This window comes from Amblyomma maculatum, chromosome 1 (genome assembly GCF_055883805.1).
Source record: "Amblyomma maculatum isolate TAMU_Amacu chromosome 1, ASM5588380v1, whole genome shotgun sequence".
NCBI classification, from domain to species: Eukaryota; Metazoa; Arthropoda; class Arachnida; order Ixodida; family Ixodidae; genus Amblyomma; species Amblyomma maculatum.
This window is the reverse complement of record NC_139344.1, coordinates 427,009,236-427,036,307: the sequence shown is the minus strand read 5'-3', so window position 1 is coordinate 427,036,307 and position 27,072 is coordinate 427,009,236. Positions and strand designations below refer to the sequence as shown.

The 27,072-nt window shown below is 51.6% G+C and overlaps 1 protein-coding gene across 1 annotated transcript in view; it reads right to left on the bottom strand.

The window, feature by feature from the left end:
• The window catches only part of wts (serine/threonine-protein kinase warts), a 79,582-nt gene that overhangs the window by 16,073 nt on the left and 36,437 nt on the right, over window positions 1-27,072 (bottom strand). Inside the window, exons 3-5 of the mRNA XM_084599422.1 lie at window positions 5,747-5,870; window positions 1,413-2,746; window positions 391-675 (exon numbers count right to left, since the gene is read on the bottom strand). Of these exons, the coding sequence (XP_084455548.1) occupies window positions 391-675; window positions 1,413-2,746; window positions 5,747-5,870 (1,743 nt within the window). The remainder of the gene's footprint in view (window positions 1-390; window positions 676-1,412; window positions 2,747-5,746; window positions 5,871-27,072) is intronic.

The following is a 27,072-nucleotide window of genomic DNA, read 5'->3' as shown; positions in this document are numbered from 1 at the left end:
TCTGCTGGAGCAAGCTAGCATGTGAAGCACAGCAGCTGTATGAACCCCAATACTGGCACCACTCGAAAGCAATATCATGGTGTTTGCACTAATACAATGCATCTTGCCCTAAAACTTCTTCCTGAGAACACACATAAAGTCAGTCGGAACGAATCAAGCTACGAATATAGTGCGACCTTGTTTCCTTTGCTCTCCAAAGTGGCCACAGCAAGCTCATCCAGTAAGCTTCCCAGTTGCAACGATAATCCGAATATATGTTTCAATCTGCTGGTGGTCCCTTTAATAGAAGGTGGCATTGCATGTGCACCTCTACACAGTGAAACCAGCACCCCTTCCTCTCCCAAAAAAAGAATACACAGCAATCAAAGATAGAAAAGCACAGGACCACACCTTCTTACGGACAAGGGCCACCTCGCCGAAGGCCCCTACCCCGATGCGTTGGATGTGGCTGAACATGGACTTGTCCATCTTGGCGCGGCTTCGACGAATGTAGTTGGACTCCTTCTGGTAGAGCATGTGTCGGATCTGGCGCTGGGCTTCCTCGGAGAGGCCAACCTTGGCCATTTCGGCCTCCAGCTGCTGCCGCCTGTGCTGGCGCTGCTCGTGACTCTTGAGGATGTTCTCCACATGCTGCTCCATGAAAAACTTGTACGCCTCTGGCGAGTAGTTGCGTACCTGCAAGAGAAGGGCAATACTGCAACTGCGCCTAACCACTACTCGCAACGAATCAACCAGTAGCGAGCAATTACGATCACTGAAAGAACAGCAGACACTTTCATCACCTGCCAGATTCCAGTCAATTCTGCTTTTACGATCTAACTCTGTTTGAAGGTGCATAAAAGGCAGCTGGATGCTGCGCGGTGTGCATGTTACAGGTCCCCGCATGCTTGAGATTAGTCCGCAAATTTACACTATGATGGGTGCCATTCAAGACCAGAGTTGCTGTGGGATGTTAAGCCCGGAGAAATGGCCTCCATCAGAGGAACTGTCTTAAATGCAGCGGCACATGCATCTCGTCTAATTAAGCAATGAGCACTCATGATTTTTGGCGTATTGAATGGTTGCAGCCGACATCCTGCAAGATCTCAAAGTGAACTGCAGCTTAAATGAAATACTGTACTCCCAATACATGCAGGAAATTTGCATTAAACAGGGATCTAAGTTGGGTCAATGCGTACATTTTCATGACACATGCTTTCTGCACCTAATGCTAGATAACACCAAGACGTGGAAAATATGGCACTGCATGCTCGGACATTAGTGTCACATAGTTCCCATGATGCTGAGCTCTCGTCTCAATCTTGCATGCTGTTCTTTTTGAATGTTCACATTCCTGTATAAAATGCAGCAATTGCCTGCACATAGCAGATATATACAGCTTGCAGGGAACTGAAACAGAGGAATGGCCATACCTTGGATGCGCGCCTCTCTTCTTCTTTCTCCTGGGGCCAGGCTCGGCGAATGGGGATGGGAGACTGGTGCGTTGTCTTGCCCCGGCCCGAGTCGTGTGTTGAGTCTGACTGAGTAGATGGCGATGACGCTGATGTCACCGACACAAATGACACAGGAGACTCGGAGCGCGATGCCGAACTCGCAGTGTCGGTGGCCACGGGCGACGCCTTACGCGGCCCCCCGCTGGCACCCAACGTCGCGCCCACCAGAGCTGACACCTGTGAAGAGCAGATGCTCGCCACTGTAGTCACCAGGTCCGAAGTGGCCGATGCGGTCGTCGTGGCCACAGTCCTGCCACCGAGCAGAGCCGAAGACGTCTTGCCACCTAGCGCGGCGGCGGCCCTTTGCGCCGCCAGTGCCACCACGGAGGATGCATAACTTGGTGGCTCGGTGGTGGGCACGGTGGTGGGTGGAAGCGGAGGGGGCGGTGGGTCCTGGCGGTGCAGGGCGTAAGGGGGCGGTGGGGCCCCGTTGTGCGCCGCGTAGGGCGGCGGCTGGGGCTGAGGCGGCTGGACGGCGGTAACTGAGGCAACACCTCCTGCACTCTGGTTGGGGTATGGCGGCGGTTCGTGAGGTCTCGATGAGGCCACCGAGAAGGTAGGAGGTGGAGGCGTGGAGGCGAAGTTGTAGGGCGCCAGCGGGGCCGTGGGCGCGATGGCAGTCTGTAAGATGGGCTTCTGGACCTGCGTACTCTTCACCGACTGCATGATGACGGGAGACTGGGACTTGGCCTGCCGTGCCGACCAAGCCTGCAGGGGCCGCGGCGGGGGCGGCGGGACGCCCGACGGCGGCGGTGGCGTGTAGGCCGGCGGCAGGGCGCGTGACTTGGAGCTTCCAGAGGCGACCGAGTAATCGCTGCTGCTACTCACAGTCGTGTTGGCGGGGCTCTGGCGGCCCCCCGAGCTGGACGAGGCCGCGTAGGATGGCGCCGACGAGAGGCTGCCGCTGCACGGGTAGGGCGGCGGTGCGGCGCCGCTCGGGTACAGCAGCCGGCCGCCACCCATCAGGGGACCCTTGAGCGGGCCTGCAGAGCCTGAGGAGGCGCTGCTGTAGCCGCCCACCGAAGAGGGTGCCCGAGGCGGCTGTTTGAGTAGCGGGTGGTGCGAGTTGCTGGTCAGCTGCGCGGCGGCCACCCCTCGGGGTGGCGGCGGCGGCGGTGGGGGCTCGCTGGGCGGAAAGTCTGGTCGCTGAACGGGACTGTCGGAGCGCGCCGTCTCCATCATGGAGCGTTCCCAGAGGGGCACGCCGTCGGCCTGCAGGCTCGCCTTGCGCAGGGCCTTCATGCCAGGTTTGCCTGCGACACCAGTTTAATTCGCCTCAAAACATTTGCTAAGAGCGACATCTCAAGGAATCGTGAGCAGACTATGGTACCCCGAGGACAGTCTACCAGAGGCGGCCCTCTTAACGCATCGCGCTACGAGCATGCGTTCCACCGGGGGAGGCGCATGCGACCACGGCTCTGGCTACTGCGCGGCGGCGTCCGGCGTTGTCGACCGTAGCCTGATCGAGCACCGGGCGACTGACACGCGGGTGCGCTCCCCCGTGACGGTGCAGCGCTGACCGGGGAGGAGCCGTGTATAAATAGAAGGCCGCCGCGCGCGAGGCCCCGAACCTTCCGCCAGGGACGCCCGTCCGTCTGCGTGCGTCAAGGCGGCCCCAAACAAACGCGCGCTCGAGCCCTGGCGCGCGGCCCCAGACTCGTCTGGACGCTGCCGGCCGCGGCGCGAGCCGGATTCCTGTGGTTTTGTTTCTAGGCGTGACTCAGGGGACTCTTGGCAAACGCGGCGCGTGCTCAGGCGCCCATTTGACTACACCTTTTCTCCTTTTTTTTTTCTTTTTTTCTTTTCTTTTTTTTTTCTGTCGGGAGCTCTTCTGGCACCGCGAAAACGGCTGCAGACGAGGCTCCGGTCGGTCTCCGGGGTTCGATTTCTGGGTCGCGCTCCGGCCATGACGAGACGAGCACAAAAGCCCACCACCCTTCTTCTCTCTCTCCTTTATGGAGGGGAGAGGTACGCCCCGCGTAACGGCGCGAATGAACATGCGAATCTCATGACCATGCAGTGCACTGCACGAAGACCGTGCTAACAGCGCAATGCCGGTGCGAGACGCCATCTGGAGGAAGACCCGAGTCCATTTTCCTAGTCTGTGCCGTTTTCAAAGTGTCGTTACCGCCTTGGCCTGGACTCATATGATTAGTGGAAACGCCGGAACCAGAAGTGGCTACCACCTCTGGCTTCGGCGTTTCCACCAATCAGACGACTCGTGGTCAGGGAGATAGCGTAACTCAGAACACATGTCTGCTAATGACGCGGACCTCCGCTCCCAGCAATGCGAGACAGCGACTAGCACGAAGCTGCGATCCCTACCTCACTGCTGCACCTTGCTTTGTAATGTTCACCAATCCTTTATTACCACGGGAGCGTCAACGAAGCGGCACGCGCAAGCGCACAGAACGTTAGCTTAGTTGCAACTTCGTCTGCTCGAGCGTTCTGGCGATAACTGACGTGACACAACCATTCTGCACAAGACGCTGCGTGTATGCTCCACTCCGTGCGTATGCACGTACCTTTGTCCGTTTCTCCCCTGCGGTCCTGAATGGGACGCTGAACGATGCATGGGTCGACGCTACCGAGCTATTCCTAGAAAAACAGAAGAGCTGTACGCTGGAGTGCTTTAGCTGGTATCCGCGCGTGGCTCTGATGTGCGAGTGCGAGGTCATGTGGGAAGGAGCGTGAAGAAAGTTGCCCTATGACAAGACTGTCCTTGAGTCGCGGAACGCCTCTAATCTGAGTTTTGGCTAGACGAAATTCAGCTTTATCGACGATGCAGACATTGCTTAGTCAGAGGCAGTCGGAGAGAAAATTCGTGCGCGTTTTTAAAAGCAGCTGCGACCCGTGAGGGTGTCCTCTCATACCCAGCGCAATATTTGGGCAAAAAGAGCCTTTATGCGGGCGGGGCCCTTCGTGAAAGTTTCCGCGCCTAATAAGACTCCTCGCACACATGCGTACACATAGGGTGTTGTGTTCATCGAGGGGCAAAGTCATGTTTCCACAAGACGGCATGACACAGTGATGTCTGTTGGCACAGTATGTAGCATACAGGTTCGCATGCTTTTTATTTTTTTGCCCAATAGGGGTACAGTGTTGATCAAAAATGTTCAGGACACAGAATGCGTCTAGAAGTCGAGAAGTCCGGTAGGGACAATTTGGCACTTGAGGCGTGCCTTAACTGCCTAGACTACGAGGACAGAAAGCAAAGCCGCTGGCATGAAAACGTTTGGACCTGGTTCTCCTTCGAGGGTATTCCTAAACAGCACGGACACAATGCTGTGAACGGGGACTACGCGATGAGGAAGCATGGCATGCCGATGCCTTATTTTGCACGCACGTAACGTAGAGTGTTGACGTATAGCGGCACTGCGCAGCCACCACTCGGAGCAGGCCCGCACTGAGCACATAATTCGGGCGACGACTCAGGGTTTCGTATAGAACAAGAGAAAAGTTTCGGTTAGCGGTTACAGCGTCTGCCTGAAACAAGCAACAGTAAATCTGCAATGTCATCAACAGCGTGGGCCAGTTATGCGCGCCTACCAGACTCCGTGGTAAGGTCACGCTGGCAAATGACGCCACCCCGGTGACGATACAACACTGAAATGACTCAACACGGCCTAAGCGCTTGGCCCGGACGGAGGCTGTTGACGAATGCTGCGCGACTCGTCCGTCTCTTGCCGCCCTTGGCAGCACGCCTGAATACTTCGCAGAAACCGGAAGACGGGGCGAGCGACAGGCTTTTCAATTGCACCAGGAGGGCGGCGCAACAGCCGCGTGTACCAGCAAGTCATTGCGGCGGACCTAACTACATCCATTTCAAAATTGGCCAAAGGGCGCTGCCATATTGGAGACTGGGCTGCGCTCATAGCACAGGAAAAAGCTGCGGATTCTCCGCTCACGCCTGCTTCACAGCCCAGTCAAACCAGTTTCTCCCAGGGTCGTGAAAAGGTCAAGTCGACAATGTCGATTCGAATCGGCCTACCGGGGTCACGCGAACTCTGGCAGGACGAGTTGAGCGAACCTCGCAACGAGCCGATTCATCCCGGTATGTACAGATATTAACCGAGCAATGACGCGCGTCAGCTGCAGTGCCAGCACTGTGAAGCGAGAGTGGTCACGGCAGAGCAGCTGACCAGGGGACAAGACGGCTCCTGTGACTCCACATTAGCTACGCGCACTCTCCGTAACATCCTGCTTAACGCCGAGAAGGTGACACAAAGTAAGGGGATGGGAGGGGTACTCACTGGACGGCGCGCTCCGCGACAGCCCGTTGACCATGGGCGGAGGTGGCGGTGGCGGAGGCTCCTTCTCCTGCCCGTACTCCATTCCCTTGGAGGCGCTCCATTTGGAGCTGCGCGAACTGGTGTCCTGCGAGACGGAAAAGAGACGGCGTGAGTGAGAGAGGGTAGCGACGTAGGCCCACTGTTGTGTCCCGCTCACCCATGACGCAGCACATATGCACAAGTCGCGCGATGAGCTGTCAGCACTAGCCCCTTGACCGCCGAGCAAGCGAAGCACAACCAAAAATGAAACCACAGATGGCACAGCTTCAACGTAGCAAAAATGCGCAAATAGCGTTGTGATGTAATCACATAATTGGGGTATGTATATTAAACGACGGGCGTAGCCACGTTGTGACATCATTAAGTAAGAGTAGCCGCCATGGGTAGGTATGTTGTGACGTATATCACGACAAGGTGACCATGCTGTGATGTCACCAGATTCGCGCGGCCGCCGGGCCAGCGTTACTCCCTATGCAGTCGTTCCGCTATATACAGGGTGTCCACGCTTACTTCAGCCAAGGGTTAAAAAATAAAACACTTGAGGTAGGCCAGAGAAACCACTTGTACACAGTTGCCAGCCATCTTGTGCACCACGGGCAATGTTTTTGTTTTGCAATTAATTAATCCGTATTTAAGATTTTTCTGATTTACGAGCTTGCAAAAAGTTATACGTGAGGCTTTCTCGCAAATAAATGAAATCGGGGTTTCAGAAAGTGCTGTCCAATTTCGCCAATCACATTGTCTAAAGAGAATATTTAGTAAATTAGATAAATTATTTTAATTGCTAATTAGTTAATTGCAAAAAAAAAATGTCTATTGTGCGCAAGATGGCTGGTAGCTGTATACCAGTGGTTTCTTTGGCCTACCTCAATGTAAACCTTGGCTAAAGCTAGCTCGGACATCATGTATAAACATGCCAGCCCGACGGGTGCCGAACTGGGCCACTTACAGCTATCATTGCTGTCAAAATTGTGGCCCACCCGGTTAAAGCAGAGGGTTCGGAGCGATGGCAGACGATTCGGTACGATATAGAGCACACAATTACTAGTTGAGTTAAGACACAGCGTGCCTCAGGGATTCGTATCCACGACCTTTGGTCCGCGAAACCGTAATGAGGGCGACCTTCAGAGGGCCGTAGCGGCCAAACCAGCGGTCGCAGAGACACCACTTCGTCGCTTCTCAAGTGAAGCAACGCGTTCAACGAGCGCGTCATCGCATGCACGGCGATGGACGCGGAGGCGGGACCTTCCGATTGCTTCCAATGCTACCGAAACGGAAGACTAAGCTGACGCCCTTCACTCGAACGCTGAATCGGCGGAGCGCTATATTTTTTTTTTTTTCTTTTATCCTCGTGGGAAATGCAAATGGTGAGAGGCAGATGAATGAGCTATATCCGCTGTGGACTGTTCGGCGCAAGCGGCGTCGGAACTCGGTTCTACATGCAGTTCTTCCCAAGTGCTACTCGATCAGTTATGAAATATTAAAGAGGGCATCTCTAGATTATTTTCGCATCCGGTCAAAAAATTACAGGACTGCACCTAGCTTCGCGCAGAGCTTAATGGCGAAAGCCTTTCCTCCTCCTTCTCTTATTCTGTCAACCTCTTTTCTTCTTCTATCTTGCGTGTTTGTGTACTCGTTATGATTTCATTACTTTCTTTTATTTGGCTTCGTCGTCAGAACCTGTACTGTAATGTTAGTACTGTATATACTTATCTGTACTATATGTCAGACTGGGTGGTTCTTATAAATTGGTGAAAAGGAGTAGCCGGAGCCGCTATGCGGCACCAATAAAAACCTATCGTGACGTCCTTACCGAGGAAATTATGTTGACGTCAGAACCTATTGCGACGTCTCGCTGACACATCTCGCGGGATCACGCAGAATCTCGCTGAGACATCTCGCGAACACGAGACATTCACCATAAGCATTGAAAGCCTTTCGCCTTAATAAAGCAAGCCCTGCCATATATCCGCCCCTAGCACGGTACCGAGCAAACGACTCGCGTACATTCGAATACGGTGCAGACCAGCCGGTGGTCCCAAGCGCCGAACGTGCAGTCCGTACCGTGTGCGCAGTTTCTCGTTCTGCAGCAGCTGTGGCCTCGGACGATTCGACGGCGAGCAGACCCCGTCGGGGCCCATGGGCCGACCATAGCCGACCCCGAAATAGCCGCCAGCCGGCCACCGGCGGCAGATGCGCAGCCGACGTGCCGAGGCTCGGACACGCGCAGTTTTCAGGGTGCGAGCTTTGGCCGCCAGCCAACCTTCCCGGAACGCCGCGCACCATGTGCACCCGCGAGGGAGAAGCAACGCGCCGCCGCAACCCACGCGCCGTTTGCTGATGCGGCTCGTGTGTCTGTCACGCAGGCCGGAAAATGAGCGCGCCAACAACCCCGGGGCTGCTATTCCATCTGCCGCGACGTCTCGTGCGTCATCGTCTTCTCGAGGGCTCACGACGGCAGGACCCCGCGAAGTCCCCGGGCGACCGGGAGCAGACGACGGCCCCGAAAGCCCCAGGGTCGGCACAGCATCAGCGTCTTGAGACGACCCGAACATGTGGCGCAAAGCGCGGCAAAGTGCCGGTGGCAGTGGCCGCCAGCCCCGCGTCTCTTTCGCCTCCTTGGCGCCCTCCGCGAGCTTTCCAAGAGCCGACCGCAGCAGTACACAAAATAATCGCGCTTACGGAAGCCGGCACTAGGCACCAAGGCACGCAGTGACAGATGGACAAGATACACAGGTCGAACAATCTCACACTTCTCCGAACCGCCTTCTACTCGATGCCTTGATATGGTCTCTGCTGCACCGTAAACCTTTCCTGTCTATCAGCTCGTAGCAATGCTTCCTCCAACTATTTACCTGCACAGTTCGACTTGTGAGCACGTGTTGAAACGTGCGCCATGGAAAGGGTGATTCAAAGTAACAAAGAAATTAAAATATATTTCTATAATACACATCGTGGAATGACACGGCGACGAAATGGTCACAAATGGTTTTACAGAAATGTTAAAAAAAAAAAAGAGAGATTGTTTACCGCGTTAGCGCTGGAGGCCACACTTGACAGCTGCGATGACTACATGGCTAAGGTCATGGTAAGGTGACATACATGGTCGATCGCGAATTGGTCGACAGGGTTCGTCAGGCAGGGCAGGTCAGAAGTTCCACGTCGGAAAAATTACGAAAGATGCTTACCGCCTAGTTGAACGCTTCATCGAACGTTTTGCATATTTTATTCACACTCTATGACATTTAACTCTCCCAATACACAGCACACATCTTCTACACCCACTTCACAACGGGATAATGATGAGCAGCATTTCCAGCCGCCTTTTCCGCGTGGCGTAGTTCCTCCGCCTGCACCGCCCGCGACTAAGGCCCGTGGTCGTCACCCATAGCGAAGCGGAATCATGCTCTGAATCCATGCGGCAAGTTATACCTCACTTCACGTATGCACTCCAAACTCGCAGCCAATAGGAAGGCGAAATTAAAGAGTTTCGGGAAACAGAAGGCACATCTCGCTTTCTGGTGGACACATCACGCTCCGATTTTCTGTGCCTCACGACGCGACTTTGAGACATATAAAGGTTTATGGCCCTTGCCTAACTACTGCCCAGCGTTATAGCTAAGAGGGGGAACACCAGCGAAGGGGAGAGGGAAGAGAAGATAGGGTGGAGAATAAAGCCCCTCAATAGTGGAGAACGGAGCGCAGCGCCCAGGGATGTCTGCAGGAGACGGGGGCGAAAACGGCACGCCGCGGTATTTATCGGCCGTTAGGTGCAGCTTTTGAATTTCTTTGCATTTTACATTCCTTTAAAATAACATACTCGCGTAGCCTCCTTCACAGCAAAAAAAAAAAAAAAGTCTAACGCATATATGCAGTATACAACTCATTATTCGTTTGTGATTTTTTAAATAAATTTGACTGCCACATAGCCACAGTGGCACTGTCTTTATCTGCAGTGTCAGACCTGTGCATAAGATTGTAACTACAAGTCAATGTGTTTGGTCGTAGCGTTTGAGCTGCAACTCAAGCACTACGGCCAGAGCAAAATTGTTACCGTAAAAAGGATGACTAATAACATGTGCAGGAGGCGTAACATGGAAATTCTGAAGAGGCAGACAGTCAGAGCGTACTGCATAATGTTGAAGAAAATATATAGCCAGCTCACAAAAAAATTGAAATAGATGAGAAGTACACTTTTGGAAGGTGATCATAGAAGGTATTTCGTCTGCAGATGGGATAAGCGGTCAGAAGAAAATATAGGAAACACAAAAAGGAAAGACACATTTTAAACAACAAACAAATAGTGGCAATAGCAAAGTGTCCTGCGGAAAAGTTGGATTATAAAAATGATTTATCTGTAAGAAATTAAAAGTAAAAATGAAAGCCTGCTAAAAAGAAGAAAAAAAAGCCAAGAAGCTGGCGGCTTTGTGATGGTGTAATCGAGCAACAATGAATGGCTTCGAAGGGAACAGAGAGTGGCGAAGAAGGCGACGTTTTCGCATCACGAAATAGAGAAAGAAAAATTTTTAGAAAAGAAACTGGAGTTAAGATCTTCCAGGGCAAACTAAAGCAGTCCAATTATCACAGAATGGCTGAAGATCGCGATACAACCAAAAGTGTGCCAAAAAATTCTACCTGAATAAAAAGAGCCAAAAAGGCAGATGTGATGTTGAGGGAAGCAGGCAGAAGGGGGGGGGGGGGGGGGGGGGGGGGGCTACAACACTGTGATATGCATTACATCATTCATAGACGAGACATTCAAGAGCAACAATTAGGAATTATCACTAAGAATGTGAAGCTGCACAGGTCAGCATTACAGAAAGTAGTTCGACTGAAAAATCTTAACTAAAAAAAAAAAAAAAAAGACTGCAGCAAATGTTCCTAAATGCACAACTGCAGGGACATAAGGAATTTCATTAAATTTAATGGATGCTATGATGGCAAACATTAGGCCTAGTTGGTTATACAAGTGTACTCCTTTGCATAGCAATAAAAACTTTCTTCAGTTAGCAAACTTTCTTCACCTTGCCTGTGTCTATTTTGTTCCATCCCGCAAAGGAAGAACATCGTTGAAAGCTTGGTCCGGATAGCCAGTAACAGTGTTATGATTTTTGAATTTGATCTACAAAGAAAATTGAGATACTACAAGCATAAAACCCTTCAAAGCAATTATGACAAGTTCAGTTGCATACAGGCTGCCCATGCAGGCAGTGAAATTAAAAATGACGGCTTCGACAAAAGTAATCAATGAAAGATCGAGCATAGTTCTGTCCTTGCACACTACACATATTTGCTCCCGTCAGGTCACAGAAGAATTGTAAGCTCAACAGCAGGAACATCCTCCACCCAGAGGTGAGAGACAAAGCTGGGAGGGTATGCTGGCTGACCAGTAACAGAGCCAAAAGTTGGCCTCCACGCAGGCACATCATGGAATAGGACAGTGAGGCATAACAGGTGGGTATGCACACACCGCTTGCTGGCCATAAAGGCACCACACACAGCATAAGAGGACCCCAACGCCAGACATGGTTGCCTTACCGATTGCTTTGGGAACTTCACAAACACATAAAGTTTACACCCTCTATAGACAGGTTAACTGCTTTTGCTAGTGTCATGAAGATATGTTCATAATAACTGGAAGTTACATGTTTGGAAACTTTCTATGCAGTGGTCGTTTAACCACTCATCGAGGTCACTATAACTTCTATTTTACATTGCAAATACAAAAGAGAGTAAGGCCATACGCCTTGACAAAGGATATATGCACATTTGCTTTGATGGCCATCTCTCATAGCCAGGACTGTAGTTTGTACAGTTATTGGTGCGTAAGTTATTGGTTGATTACGAAAAAGCATTTGACTCAGTTGAAACCTCGGCGGTGATGCAGGCATTGCGAAATCAGGGGGTAGACGAGCCGTACGTGAAAGTGCTGGAAGATATATATAGTGGCTGCACAGCAACCATAGTTCTGCATAAAGAAAGTAACAAAATTCCCATAAAGAAAGGTGTTAGGCAAGGAGACACAATCTCCCCAGTACTATTCACAGCTTGTTTAGAGGAAGTATTCAGAGACTTGGAATGGGAGCAGTTAGGGATAAGGGTAGATGGAGAATACCTCAGTAATCTGCGATTTGCTGATGACATTGCCTTGCTAAGCAACTCGGGGGATGAACTGCAAATAATGATTGATGACCTAGACAGAAAAAGTAGAAAGGTAGGCTTGAAAATCAATATGCAGAAGACTAAGGTAATGTTCAACAGCCTCGAGAAGGAACAGCAGTTTACATTAGGTAGCGAAATACTGGAAGTAGTAGGCGAATATGTCTACCTAGGACAGGTAGTAACCGCAGATCCGGACCATGAAAAGGAAATAACAAGAAGAATAAGATTGGGATGGTGCGCATTTGGCAAGCACTCGCAGATTATGACTAGCAGCTTACTGGTATCGCTCAAGAGGAAAGTATACAACAGTTGCATCTTGCCTGTACTCGCCTATGGGGCTGAAACGTGGAGGCTAACCAAGAGAGTTCTACTTAAGTTGAGGACAACCCAGAGGGCTATGGAACGAAAAATGGTAGGGGTAACATTAAGAGATAGAAAGCGTGCAGAGTGGGTCAGAGAAATAACTCAAGTTACTGACATTCTAGTGGAAATTAAGAAGAAGAAATGGACATGGGCAGGACATGTAGGGCGAAAAGAGGATAACCGATGGTCACTGAGGGTAACAAACTGGATTCCAAGGGAAGGAAAGCGTAGCAGGGGGCGGCAGAAAGTTAGGTGGGCGGATGAGATTAAGAAGTTCGCAGGGGTCAAGTGGATGCAGCTAGCACAGAACCGGGTTAAGTGGAGAAATATGGGAGAGGCCTTCGCCCTGCAGTGGGTATAATCAGGCTGATGATGATGATGATGGTGCGTAAGAAAGGTGGCCAAGTTTGGACACTTTGCTGTGGCAACGAGGTAAAGACAGCAAAATCTGTTGCCATGTTCACGCCCGTCGTTTGTCAATGCTCAAGATCTGCAGTTAACATGCAATGCCTATGGATTTTGTGGCAACCCAGGTTCCCCAAAGTTCTCAATGAGTGCATGTTGATGTGACCACGAACCAGTGACCAGACCAAGCCTTGATTGTATACGCTGTTGAAGGTCGGTTCAAACAACAAACTGGAGAACGCCCACTTCGATATCAGGTCTCCATCTGGTCCATGGCCGGACTCGTGCGGCGGTCCAGTCGTGTCTGGTCATGTCAGTAAACGCGGCATACCAAAAGCCTCTCCTAATGTCTAATCAACGCAAGGCAGGCAAATTCACATGACGGACCAGCTGAAGACCGAACGATCACGTGAAATTGTACATACGAAGTGCCTGCCCACAATGTGCACTTATTTATGCAACAGGAGAAAACAGCAGATGAATGCGCTGAGTAACTCTAGCTCCTGGAACCCAGTGCGAGCGGACAGCCTCACATGGGCTCAATGTTTTCCAGGATAGCCCAACTTCTTAAACATGCTACATTCAGCCCTTGAAGGGGGACCATCCGAGTTCTGCCCCTCTGCTCCCGGTAACTCAAAAACCCAAGCTTATACAACATAACAAGTGAGCGTGCTGAAACGCTAAAGGAAAGCGACAAATACCTTCAAGCGACTGACCTGTGCTGCCTCAAAGCTCATGCATCCAGTGTCGCAGAGTTACTAAAGGCTGTCACAGTAATTTGTATGAAAACCATGGTGGACGAAAGAACTGGATAAAGGCGATAAAACGACTTTAAACTATATACTAGTGAGACTGTATAGTAGTATGGACGACTGTTGCATGGTGCTGAGTGGATGCACTCTTTATTATGTGGCTGCAAGTAAAAGATATATTGCTGCACATAATACAAGCACACTGCTAGGATGATCGGGATGCAGGACCATGTGATACTCATTTGTATGCAGCTGTACAAGTCATTCCCATAATATTGCTTCTCACTCTCGTCCAGCATTTTAGTGCAATAGTAGTATGTTATGTTGTGCATGACTAGGCACTGGGAATATGAATGGAAAGCTTTCTGTGAGACAAATAAAAAGAATGTGTTGCCCATGAAAGATTTAAATGCAAGAAGCTCTCCTAGCTATATTGTGAATAGCTGCTCACGGAATGAAGCGGGGTAGCAGAAATTGGTAATGTGGAGTCACATCATGATGGCACACAAAAATGGACTGCCATTTTGAATTTACCGTTATTGCCACCTGCTGCAACCTTTATCACTGCCAGGGGTGATAAGCACATTAAGGATGGGCACAGCCTTTCATCATGACATATTTACCAACATGAACTTCAAACACCGGAAACGAGAAGTCGCATGATGCCGAATCCGCAGGCAAAAACCAGTCCACCTTGCCGGCCTAGATGTTGACGCGGTGACGGAGTCAATCAGGGCTTCATACGTACGACAGATTTCACAGCTTTCACTGTAAAGGAGTGATTTCGCCGCTTCCTAAACGCCAGTCTAGAAACTACATGCTTCAGGTACGATGCCCAGTGGTGTACTGTCAACTTTTTCTCACCTGGCTAACTTCCTACACATGAGGTAAGCAGAGACATCCACCGAGTACTTTGCAAAGCACAAAACTTTGGAGCGGCAGGAATTTGATTCCCTTACACCGCAAACAGCATCCCTCGTTGCAAGAAGTTTTCTAGATTTGACCGCTTCATGTCGTCCGGGAACGGCGACCATCGGTGCAAAAAAGAGGGGGGGGGGGGGGGGTGACATTAACGCTCTAAAATAAGCTTCCCACGGGAACCGCGTCCGAGACTAGTGCGGCAGACTGGCAGCCCCGATACCGCGACGGCCAACGAGGGAGAGGAATCCGGCATGCCAGGAGAACTACACGCCGCGCTCACACAGCGAACTGACCGGCTTTGATGCCCGCCGCCCGAGATACGCGCATCCGGGGCATCTGTATTCCGTTCTGGCTCTGGTCCAGGGAGCGCCGACGCACCAGCGAATTTAATTCTGCAGCCAGACCCCGCCGAACGACCGTTTCTCGCAATCGGTTGTAAGAGAACAAAACAGAGAGGACGGGAGCAGGAGGGGACAAATTAACGAAGTTCACCTTCATATCACGCAGCAAACCTCATACGAGCGTTTTTCTTCGCCGTAGTATGTCGCTTCCGGAAACCACCGCGTTCCCCCGCTGCCCTATGGCCAATGTACTCCAGCCGCGCTTGAGCCAGCTGGTACATGTCGGGGTGGGCAGACCCGAGAACGCACGGATTCGCGCGCATCCGGGCCTGGGGTGCAGTACAGCCATGACCTCTAGGCGCCGTCGAAGGCCAAGGAGTCTGGCGTTTGCCTTGTCATCACATGCGGCGGGGTGTCCGGCATTGAGCGAAAACCTCACCTATTTGATTCCGCGACGGTGAGTCGCGTGCCTCACCGTGCCCCCTCTCCTGTCCCCGCGCTCAGACGCAGTAAACTTCACGAACAGCTAGTTCCTGCGGCTACCATTCAAGCGTTTCCAGGCGGCGCAACAAACACCACAAGCATTAAATATCAGCATGAAATGGCCAGCTACGTGAATGATGATGATCGGGCAAATCAAGAATATACTGCAGTCCTCAAGGCGACGCACGGTAGACGCAGGTGAGGGAAGAGATGGGGGGGGGGGGGGGGGGTGTACAGCCTACGACACTCTCCTTCACCACAGATACCACACGCCGAACCATACTGGCGTCCTCGAAAGGGTCAGCATAGTTCCGCGGAGACCCGGCCGATGAGCGGTCCGAATCGGACGCTGGACAGCTTCGCCGAGGCGAAACAACGGCGTCCTCTCTCCGCAGTGTTGACGCCCCAACGGGGTCGTCGGGCGTCAAAAGCGAGAGAGGGCAGAGAAAGCGCACGGCGTGGAAGACGGCGTCCGCGCGATCCCAGCCATGACGGGCCAGGCAGTAGCGGCGGCGTCCGCCGGTCCGGCCGGCGCCAGGCGACCGGTTTGCGCAAGCCGCCCATTACTGCCGAAGGGTGGAGGGAGGGGGCTGGCCAGCCGTGTCCTCGACCGCCGAAGAGCCCTCTTCGACCGACCCGACAGGGGTAGCCGGTCCCGAAAATTAAATTACCGGCGGAGGGGGCACATGCCACAACCGCCGCATCAGCGGACGACGTCTCTTCGACGACGCTCCCTCCTCCGTGGGGCACAGACGACGTCGTCCGTCCTCTCTTCCTCGCGATAAGCGGGTGCGTGCCATGCGGTTGCGCAAGCGCACGCCAGGGGGGATGCTAACCCCCCGAACGAGGAGAGGGTGTTCCGGCCAGCCAGGCGACGAAACACGTGCTTCAGCAAGCTCTCCCCACTCCGTGCTCGAGCAGGCCAGCCGAGCAGCAAAGGCCAGAAAGCGAGCGCCGCGCGTCACCGCGGCACGCGCTCGTCAAACACCACAGCACCATGAACGGCGAGGGACGGTGCCGGCGATCGAACACCCTGCCGGAGCCGCGGGGGGCGAGTCGGACTTGGAACAGACGCGAGTGCTCTCGACCATGGGTTGGGGGTTGGCCTCCCGCGGTGGCGGAGAGGCCGCGTTTTGTAACGATCCTTTCGCACCCATTTGATCGCGCTTCATTTTTGCGTGGCGTCAAAGTTGAGACCTGAGAAAGAGATGGACGCTTGCCGTTGCGGTATCGGACACACGGTGCTGACCGGTAACGAGGACACACAAGTGGTCCGTGCGAGCTACCCCTGGGATCACCTCTTGTGATTCCGTCACACATGATGGTTGCAAGCTGAGCGCCAACGGCTGCATATACCTACCGTGGCATTTCGCCGGCCGAAAACATTGCAAGTCGTTCTTATTGCGTTTAACCGGCGAAGGTGTCTCGCGAAGTAAGCTGCATTTCCTTTGAACGGGGCTTCGCAGCCGGAGTTTCGAAGAGGAACAGTTGAAAGGACAATATGTTCCCCAGGGATAGAAGCCCGCATTCGCTACCGCCGGTATTCCGTAGAGGCTGCCTTCCCTTATACTTCTCCCCAAATGACGATTCTAAATACACCACAACGCGTTCGGAGACAAAAAATGGATGAGGAGGATATGATGCTGATGCGGCCATTCCGCTTTGTATCGGGGATCACAAAGTTCTGGATCAGGCCAGTTCACAAAGTTCAGGATTAGTTCTCTCTCTGAGTCGCTGGCGATAGCTTCCCCTACAGGGTCGCATAGCCGGGATCACCGACGCTACCAGTCGGCTCCGAATCGCGGAACTACTCGTGTTCCGAAGAGGGGGGCTCTCGGCTTCAGCCGCAGCTTCATCGCACCAACTTCTGGGCGAGGAGACTCGGTGAAGCTCGACACAGCCGCTTTAATTTCGCCAAGTTCCCCGAAAGATGAGAAAGAAGATGCGCAAAAATATTTATTAAAAACAACTTCTTCCATGTCATAGCACCCGTATGTCTCCCGTGGATGAAGAAGCAATTATTGACAACTGTCGTGACGCTGGGGCTACGTCGACCCGGCCTTCACTTGGTAGCGTGCAGAGACTCGGGGTTGAAGTAGGATTGAATCTTCGAAGTTGGTGAAATATGTACAAGCAGGTTTAATGGCACTTTGAGAAACTTATTTACAAGATTATTTACACGAAAAAGAAGGGTACATCAGCAAAATGACAAGCGTTAAGAGTTCATAGCGAGAAGCGACTGGATGAGCCGTTTACCCAGGGCCCAGAGCGACATTTCGTGCTCTGCAGCGTCCTTAAAACCCCCTATGTCCAGCCCCTCTCTGAAGATGCTGACCAACCAAATCCAGGGCACGCCCCTCAGGTATCGGCATCCAATCGAACAAATCACTGCACTGATGGTCTGAAGCACTGACTGGTCCGGCATTCATTCGTTGGGCGTGATCACTTGTTGGCGGGAAAAGCTTGGGAACGGCGAGGAGAGGAGGTACATTTCTATTCTTCAGCAAAGAAACCACAGGCTGGTTCTGACAAGGGGTTTTACTTCTCAGAAACCCGAGTGCACGTGGCGCCGCATAGGGCTCCCAACATGGTCCCTTTTCGACAATTGCAAATCTTTCCTGCATTCCCGGGAAATCACTTAATGGCCGTATGAGTCATGCTCCTTTCTTGTCCTGCACGTCAGCGGACATGTCACTCTGTCGTCTCCTTTGGATAGGAGGCATTCATCACTGGAGGATAGCACTTCTCGACTGGAAGGGTGAACAAAAGAAAGAAAGCACTTCCTGCTATTTCCCGCAGGGGGACGTTTCTTTGTGTTTTTCCAGACGTTCTCTTGACAGGGTCAATTTGGCATTTGCAGGTTGTCCACAAAGCAAAACAGGCTTACAAAACAGGATTCCTGGAAACAGGCTCACTTAGAGCCATTGGACCATCACCACATTTCCACAGCACTTATTCATGCCCACAGGCGAACAATAGAGCGCGCAAATGCGGATGCACGGTCGTAACAGCCTCCTCCCCCGCCAGAAGAGACTCGGAGGGCAGCAGTCGCAGCTGCTGCATGAAGAGACGACTTAATGGCCTGCACGTGAACGCTTGAAGCTCGCTGTTGCTTGTCGCGTTGTCTTGATTGTCGTAGGCCAAATTGCTCGAGCTGTCTGAAACTCAACCACATGTCGAAGCAAGCACTCGGCTCCCGTCTGAAGAGACCAGGTCAAAAGAAAACTGCCATTGTTGTTCGAGAAAAGCCCACACTCAAGACGTTAGGACCTACGTATTCCTAGAAAACCAAACGTGCTGCTTTACATAGTCACACATATACAAGCGCACGAAAAAAAAAAAAAAAAAAAAAAAAAAAAAAAAAAAAAACCTGATTATCAATTTGGATACATGGTGAGGAACATCTCGGACCGCTTAGAAAGAGCGGCTAAGCGCGTCCGCATTCCCATTTAACTTCCCTTTTTTGTATCTTATTTCAAAATTGTACTGCTGTAAAATCAAGCTCCACCTAAGAAGGCGACTGTTCTTCGATGTCGCAGTTTGCAGCCAAGCTAGGGGACAATGGTCCGTCTCTACGGTGAATTTGGCCCCTCCAAGATAGCACTGCAATTTTTGAATGGCCCATACAATGCAAGCGCACTCTTTCTCTGACGCGCAATAAGCCCTCTCTCTAGAACTCAGTTTTCTGCTCAAGTAGAGCACGGGGTGCTCATTACCGTCATCTCTCTGGCAGAGAACAGCACCTAGCCCTCGATCACTGGCATCACACTGGACCGTGAATTCTCGGTCATAGTCTGGAGCTCGCAATACCGGACGGCTAATCAGCACAGCCTTCAGGTTTACGAAGGAGGCTTCCTTTTGTTCGTCCCAGACTACATTTGTCGGTTCTGTCTTGCGGAGAGCGTCGGTCAGAGGGCTAGCCAAAGCTGAATAGTTAGGGATGTAGTGATTGTAGTACCCAGTCAGACCCAGGAATGCTCGAATTTCCGTCTTCGTGCTCGGCCGCGGGTAGTCTGCTACCGCAGAAATCTTAATCTCGCTGGGTTTCCTGAAACCTTGACCTACATTGTGACCCAAGTAGTCCACGGTCGCCCTTGCCAGGCAACATTTCTCGGCCTTTACGGTTAGTCCAGCTTGACGCAAAAGGCTCAGTACAGCTCTTAGATGTACCATATGGTCCGCCCATGAGTCGGAAAAAACCGCAATGTCATCTAAATAAGGCACCGCGAATGTTTCACACCCATTTAAAACCCTATCCATGAGTCGGGAAAAACAAAATGGAGCATTTTTGAGCCCGAAACTCATCATTGTTGGCTGGTAGCTGCCCGTCGGAGTGACGAAAGCCGCGTATCTGCTGGCGCGTTCAGTGAGCGGTACTTGCCAGTATCCTCGAGTAAGGTCCAGCGTAGTCACATATGCCGCTCTACTGACCTGTTCTACTCTCTCCTCAATATTCGGAATAGGATACACTTGATCCCTGGTGAGAGAATTTAGCTTTCGGTAGTCTACCACAGGCCTAGGGTCTTTACCTGGAGCTTCTACTAAGATCATAGGCGAAGCATAATCGCTTTCCGAGGGTTTTATTACTCCTAATTCCAGCATGCGAGTTACTTCCATATCCAGAATTTCTCTTTGCCTTGGAGAAAATCGGTAGCACCTTGATCGCACTGGCACGTCTGAAGTCAGCTCAATATCGTGCTCAGTCAAATCAGTTCTGCCTGGCCTGTCCACGAAGCAGGCCTCAAACTCTGTTATTATCTCGCCCAGATCGGACAGCTGGGATTTCTTTAGTTCTCCTCTCTGCTCCGTCTTTTTGAGAAGCTCCTGAGCGTTGCTTCCTTTTCCGCTGAGGCAAATCAAGTTGTCCCCCATCTCCCCGGGAAGGTTTAACGTTAGATTTACCACGGCTTCCCTCTGCACATAAGGCTTCATAAGATTGCAATGATAAATGCGCACTTCTTTACGCCTACCGGGAATTTTCACTGCGTAGTTAGTGTTAGAAAGCTTTGCAACGACTTCAGCCGGTCCTTCCCACTGTACTTCGAGCTTATTCTGCCTTGAACTTCTCAGCAACATCACCTGGTCCCCGATACAAAACGTCCTTTGACGGGCTGTCTTATCATAGTACACCTTGGAACGAGCCTGGGCTGACTTCATGCTGGCCTCAACGAGTTCCTTAGTGTTATGTAAGCGATTCAAGAGGTTCAGAATGAATTCTACTACTGTTGGGTCTTCTCCTCGCCCCTCCCAGGCTTCGCGCACCATTCGCAAAGGTGAGCGCAGTGACCTTCCGTACACCAACTCGGCTGGGCTAAATCCAGTGGATTCGTGCGGCACTGACCGCAAAGCGAAAAGCGCTGCAGGCAGGCAGGTATCCCATTCGCGCTTGTTTTCATAGCATAGTCCCCTCAGGACTCGTTTGAGAACAGAGTGCCATCTTTCTACGCTGTTGCTCTGCGGATGATGGATCGAGCTATGCACTACCTTAATGCCGCATCGCTCGAGAAATGAGGTGGTGAGGACACTCGTGAAAACGCTACCCTGATCACTTTGGACCTCGGAAGGGAATCCAACTCGTGCAAACACTGACAGCAGCGAATCCACTACACTCTCGGACGTCACCTCGCGCAGCGGAACAGCCTCTGGAAACTTTGTGGCTGGGCATAACATAGTGAGGATATAACGGTACCCTGACTCTGTCACAGGAAGTGGCCCAACTACATCTATTACTAACCGGTGAAACGGCTCGGTAATGATTGGTACTAACACCATCGGAGCTTTCCACTTATCTTGCGCCTTTCCAACCCGCTGGCACGTGTCGCATGACCGTACAAAATTTTCCGTGTCCTTAAAACATCCAGGCCAATAGTATTCTTGCAACAGCCTCTGCTTTGTTTTCTTTATTCCAAGGTGACATGACCACGAGCTGCCATGGGAAAGTCGCAGTAAGTCTCCGCGGTACTTTTGGGGAACGACTAATTGGTCCCGCTCTACTCCGCGCTTATCCTTGAATAAGCGATACAGTACTCCCTTTCTCATCTCGAAAGAAATATTGTTTGCTGTCTTAGTGGCGCGGTGGCGCTCCCTTATCTCCTGTATCTTGGGATCATTGGCTTGCTCTATAGCTAAGTCCTCTCGGGTTCCACTTAAAAGTCTCGTGAGATTACTAGACACTGGCGGCAAGAGGTTACTCTCAAGAACGTCCTCATTCCGCGTCTCATCAAGCTCACTTTCAAGTTGACATATCTGAGATGCCTCGCTCTCAAAGTTTTCTGACCTGCTATCTTCCGCATTTACCACTGTTTTAACTGCCGTTTCCTCCGCTGTGGATTTTTCTGGAATGAGCAGTGTAGCTAGTTCTCGCGCCTTTGAACGTGTTAAGGCTTGCACAACTCTGTCTCCGAAAAGGATGCCCCTCTTTCGCAGCAGCATGTCCGATTTGTTGGAGAACAAATACGGATAGCACTTAGGAAGCTTTCCTGAAACGGCAGCCTCGGTTGTTAATTCGCCGAAAGGGCCCTCGATGACCACGTTCGCGATCGGCAAGCACACACTCTGTTCCTCAACTACCTGTCGGATCCATGCACACTGTCCTGTATAGTCGGAAGGCGATACATACGCCGGATGGACAACATCCATCGTTGCGGCCGAATCGCGCAGTACCTTGCAAGGCTTCCCGTTGACTACTAGGTCATGCAGGTAGGGTTCTAAAAGCTGCATATTTTCATCGCAGTCCCTGACATACGAGAAAGCAATCTTTTCTTTCCGGCAGTTGACGGCAATGTGACCCTGCTCATTACACCTAAAGCATGTGAGCGGCTTCCTAGCCTCAAGCTTATTCTTTGTGTTCTGCACGTTGGTCACTTCCCCACTTTTCTCACTGCCGTCCTTTCTATGGAATTTGCCTGAAGAAACCTTCATTTCTTCGTTTCCAACTCTAGCAAAGTGCCTTTCCTGACGGTTTTTCACACTGAACTTGGGATTGCGGGGCCTATCCACTGCTGGGTTGCTGAATTGTCGGCGCGAAGCATACTCCTCAATAAGTTCGGCAGCTTCAGTTGCCGACTTAATTTCGCCTCGGTCCTGTAACCAATTTCTTTCTTTTTCTGGGAGGCAGTTATAAAACTGTTCCAAAAGAATTCGCTCGACTACAGCGTCCCTATCACTGTAGGAATCTGTGCTCTTTAGCCACTCGCCCAAATTGACTCTTAAATTGTACAGGAATTCAGGGTAACTCTCGTCCCTGGACTTAGTAGCGTTCCGAAAACGTTGTCTGAACGCCTCGGCGCTAAGCCTATACTTTCTCAGAAGGCAAGCTTTGACCTTCTCGTAGTTGTCCGCGTCCTCCTTGCTTAGCCGCGCGACAACCTCCGCTGCCTCGCAGGGCAGAACCGTCAATAATCTCTGAGACCACGTGTCTCGCTGGAAGGACAGTTTTTCGCAAGTTCGCTCAAAGTTAGCCAGATACAGACCGATATCCCCTGATATCACATATGGCTGCATGTACTTTGACATCTTGAAATCTGCCTCCTTGTTGAGACGAGGTACCGCTAGCTGGGGACAATCGCCCGACCTCTTGCTCAACTCTAGTTCTAATTTCCGGAGCTCAATTTCTAGCTCCAGCTTTTTTGCTTCTCTTTCAATTTCACGCTCTTTCTGCTGTCTGAGCTGTTCCTTTTTTTGACCGATGAGGTTCCATGCTTCACTGAGCTCCTCATCATCGGTTCCCAGATCAGTGATTGCCTTTATAATCAAGGGTTTTCGTGCCAAACCACTTGTATCAATTCCCAATTCCTCACACAATAGCAACAGGTCCGGTTTCTGCAGCTTTTGTAGGTCCATGATCGCTCCGAGTGTCGGCTACTTCCAAAACAACTGTGCAAACTACCAACCTAAAGGCGTTTCCACACTCTCTTTACCAGTTCTAAAATCTAACCCTGTTCTAGAACCTGGTCCACATCAGAAGAAAAGCCAAGCACTCACCCACACATGCGATCGATGTTCCGAGCTGCTCTCTTGTTGGCCGATTGTTGCGCCTGCTTGTTGCTTGAGAGGCCACCTCCGATCACCAGATGTTGTGGCTTGCAGATTCTGATCCACCTCGAATCACCAGATGTTGTGGCTTGTAGATTCAGATCCCACCGCTGCCACCAGTTGTCGTGACGCTGGGGCTACGTCGACCCGGCCTTCACTTGGTAGCGTGCAGAGACTCGGGGTTGAAGTAGGATTGAATCTTCGAAGTTGGTGAAATATGTACAAGCAGGTTTAATGGCACTTTGAGAAACTTATTTACAAGATTATTTACACGAAAAAGAAGGGTACATCAGCAAAATGACAAGCGTTAAGAGTTCATAGCGAGAAGCGACTGGATGAGCCGTTTACCCAGGGCCCAGAGCGACATTTCGTGCTCTGCAGCGTCCTTAAAACCCCCTATGTCCAGCCCCTCTCTGAAGATGCTGACCAACCAAATCCAGGGCACGCCCCTCAGGTATCGGCATCCAATCGAACAAATCACTGCACTGATGGTCTGAAGCACTGACTGGTCCGGCATTCATTCGTTGGGCGTGATCACTTGTTGGCGGGAAAAGCTTGGGAACGGCGAGGAGAGGAGGTACATTTCTATTCTTCAGCAAAGAAACCACAGGCTGGTTCTGACAAGGGGTTTTACTTCTCAGAAACCCGAGTGCACGTGGCGCCGCATAGGGCTCCCAACATGGTCCCTTTTCGACAATTGCAAATCTTTCCTGCATTCCCGGGAAATCACTTAATGGCCGTATGAGTCATGCTCCTTTCTTGTCCTGCACGTCAGCGGACATGTCACTCTGTCGTCTCCTTTGGATAGGAGGCATTCATCACTGGAGGATAGCACTTCTCGACTGGAAGGGTGAACAAAAGAAAGAAAGCACTTCCTGCTATTTCCCGCAGGGGGACGTTTCTTTGTGTTTTTCCAGACGTTCTCTTGACAGGGTCAATTTGGCATTTGCAGGTTGTCCACAAAGCAAAACAGGCTTACAAAACAGGATTCCTGGAAACAGGCTCACTTAGAGCCATTGGACCATCACCACATTTCCACAGCACTTATTCATGCCCACAGGCGAACAATAGAGCGCGCAAATGCGGATGCACGGTCGTAACAACAACCCAGTCGCCTTTCCGGAAATGACTCCAAAATTTGCTTCCGCTACTGTTGATTTTCTCCACTGTTTGCAAGGCGTAGGGCTTATGTTCTAACAAATTCAGCTTACGGCTGTGTAGCGAAACAATATTTGTGAGCGAACTTTTGTTCCGATAATGAACAGCGTTCAACCGGACAAATCATAAGACGTTCAATGGTGCACACGCAAGAATCGCGTCCGGGCCACGGCAGATTCGGTGCAAAAACTTTGAGCCACCCTATCACAGTAACCAGATTCCGCTAGGCCTCCCTAAAATAGTCATGGTCATACGGAACATTAACGTCTCCGAGAATCTGGCGAACGGCAGTGCTGGGATTTTGAGGCACCCCTTAAAGTTATGGCATTAAGAATACTCCCGAAATTGCAGGAGTAGCATACGCTCGCAGAGACCACAACAAAATGATGGGAGTGCCCATCTATCTGCATATCGGTCCGTCTGAAATAAGCCTCAAATACTTGTACAGAACTCCTCATTCGGAACCGGACACTGGTGCAGCAAGCAGAACACATTTGCATCCATTTCTCTGACCACGGGGCTTCCCTCCTCACTATTAAAAAGTGGGAAAGGAATGTAGCTTCAAGAACGAGCACGTGAGGAAAATAAAGTGTGCTCTGTAACTGTACGTGCATGACTCTCCAAAACAGTTTGTTTCAGCATAAAGAAAGTAAACAACTGCGCTAAAATTCTTCGTTACCGAGTGTCGTGATCGTCGGTTCCATTCTTTGTCTTTCAACCTAGCAGTGATCAACAAAACGCAGACACTGTCACTACGCGGAAAGCAGGGGTCAAAGTCCTCCGAGAAAACGCGCACAAACAGATCATCCATTATCTGGTGGCATAAAAGCCGGCAGGACTTCACACCAGACTGTTGATGCCCGTCCTAAAGCACGTACTACCACGTTTGCTGCATCATTATTTCCTCACTCAGCCCCAGACCGGAATGGCCTTCCACACGAAATTTTCTATTCGTATGACTGATATAGTTAACCAATAATATATTTTTCTGCATACGATTATTTATACCTGCACCCACTCCTAGCGTAATACCTTCGAACTGGAAGTCTGGTAACAAAGTGATGTGAGAAGCAGCCTTCATGCCGGGCGCCGCGTGGCTAACGCAAACAGCGAAATACCTGCGCACAACTGACAGCCTTTTCTCCGCAACCTGAAAGACTGGCAACGCGAACGCAGGCACCGAATGGGCTACAAAATATACCTTCGGAGAAGCAGTTCAAGCTATAAAAAAAAAAAGGGGGGGGGGGGGAATGCTTAAGAGGCCCGGCTTAGCCAGCTAGAATACCATAGCAAACAGAACAGGCAGGAGGGACGAGCGAAAAGAGACGGGGGTGGGTGGGGGGCGAAGACTCCCCCACAGAGGCGTCGTGGCCACGTGCCACTGCGGTCACGTGCCGCCGATACAAATAAAAGGAGGAGGAGGAGGAGAGGGAGACAAAATACGCTGACACACGCGTCGCTGCGAAGAAGGCCGCGCGAAGGACGCGCCCGTAGACGAGAGCCGCGGAGAAGCTCGCAGGCTCCAGGGGACGAGCACAGCTTGTCCCGGGGGCGAATCTCGGCCCCCGCCACGAAAGCAAACCCAGGCAACGAAAAAGGCACGGCTCTGCGAACCGAGATGCCTTCCCCACAAGCCCCGGGGGCCGCGTGCGGTAGCCTTTGCCCCCGTTCCTCTCTTTATTCTCTCATTCCGGCAGCCGTCAGGATGGTCGCCGCCAGCACAGCGCCGGCTGTTGTTAGAGGGGAGGAGGAGGAGGAGGAGGAAGGCACGCTCGGAATGCGGCCCGGCGCTTTTGTTGCCTCGGTCTGCGGTGGGCGTGGTGGCCTCTCTCCACCTACAGCTGCTGCCGCGACCTTGAGGATGGAGCGAAGAAAGGGAGAGGACGATGACGACAGACAGTTGGCGGCGGCTCCGCGCGTCGAAAGAAGAGCGAGAAGGCGGCCGAAACGTCTCCAGGCCACGGCGCGACGCCCAAGCAGGGCGTCAGGAGGAAAGGGTGGCTGGCCCCTTCTTTTGTCCGCGGACGCTTCTTGGGACGCTGATGCTGCAACGCGACCCCCGCTGTGGCCCCGCACCCTCCCTGATCTGCCACCGGATGCTGAGGACCCGTGAGCGGTCGTCCCTTCTTGCACCGTAACCTTCGTTGGGCTCTGTTTCTCGCGCGACCAAAGTTCCGATTTCGGCATCAGCCTCGGGGCGAATTTATGGGTGCGTCTCGAGGTTGGCGGGAGGGGGCACTATTTGTGCAATGCTTCCTTGGGTCTCTCAGCTCCGAAAAGATGGGCATTTTCCTTGGCTTTCATATCCCATTTAAAACGCCGCTCGTTTCATATGTTACTAAAGTCAAGCAGAAAATAGTGACCCCGCCCTGTATTCTGTGCTCTGCCGATCCCGGATGAAAGGTCATATCGTGATATGACTAAATTTCCATCGGGACCCCACGTCCACTTCAACCGACACGTCCTTAATCAATAATGCCGGCCATATGTGCAGCAAATAAAATAAATTGCGCTTGGCCAGTAGGTTAGCACCAGAACACGAGGTTACGCCATTTACGCATCGCATGGGTCGAAAGAAGAACACTATGCCGAAAATCCGCGAACGCCGACTGCCGAACACAGGTGCGTAGAGCTTGGTAGAGCTGGTCGACAATTCGCTTGGGCGTTC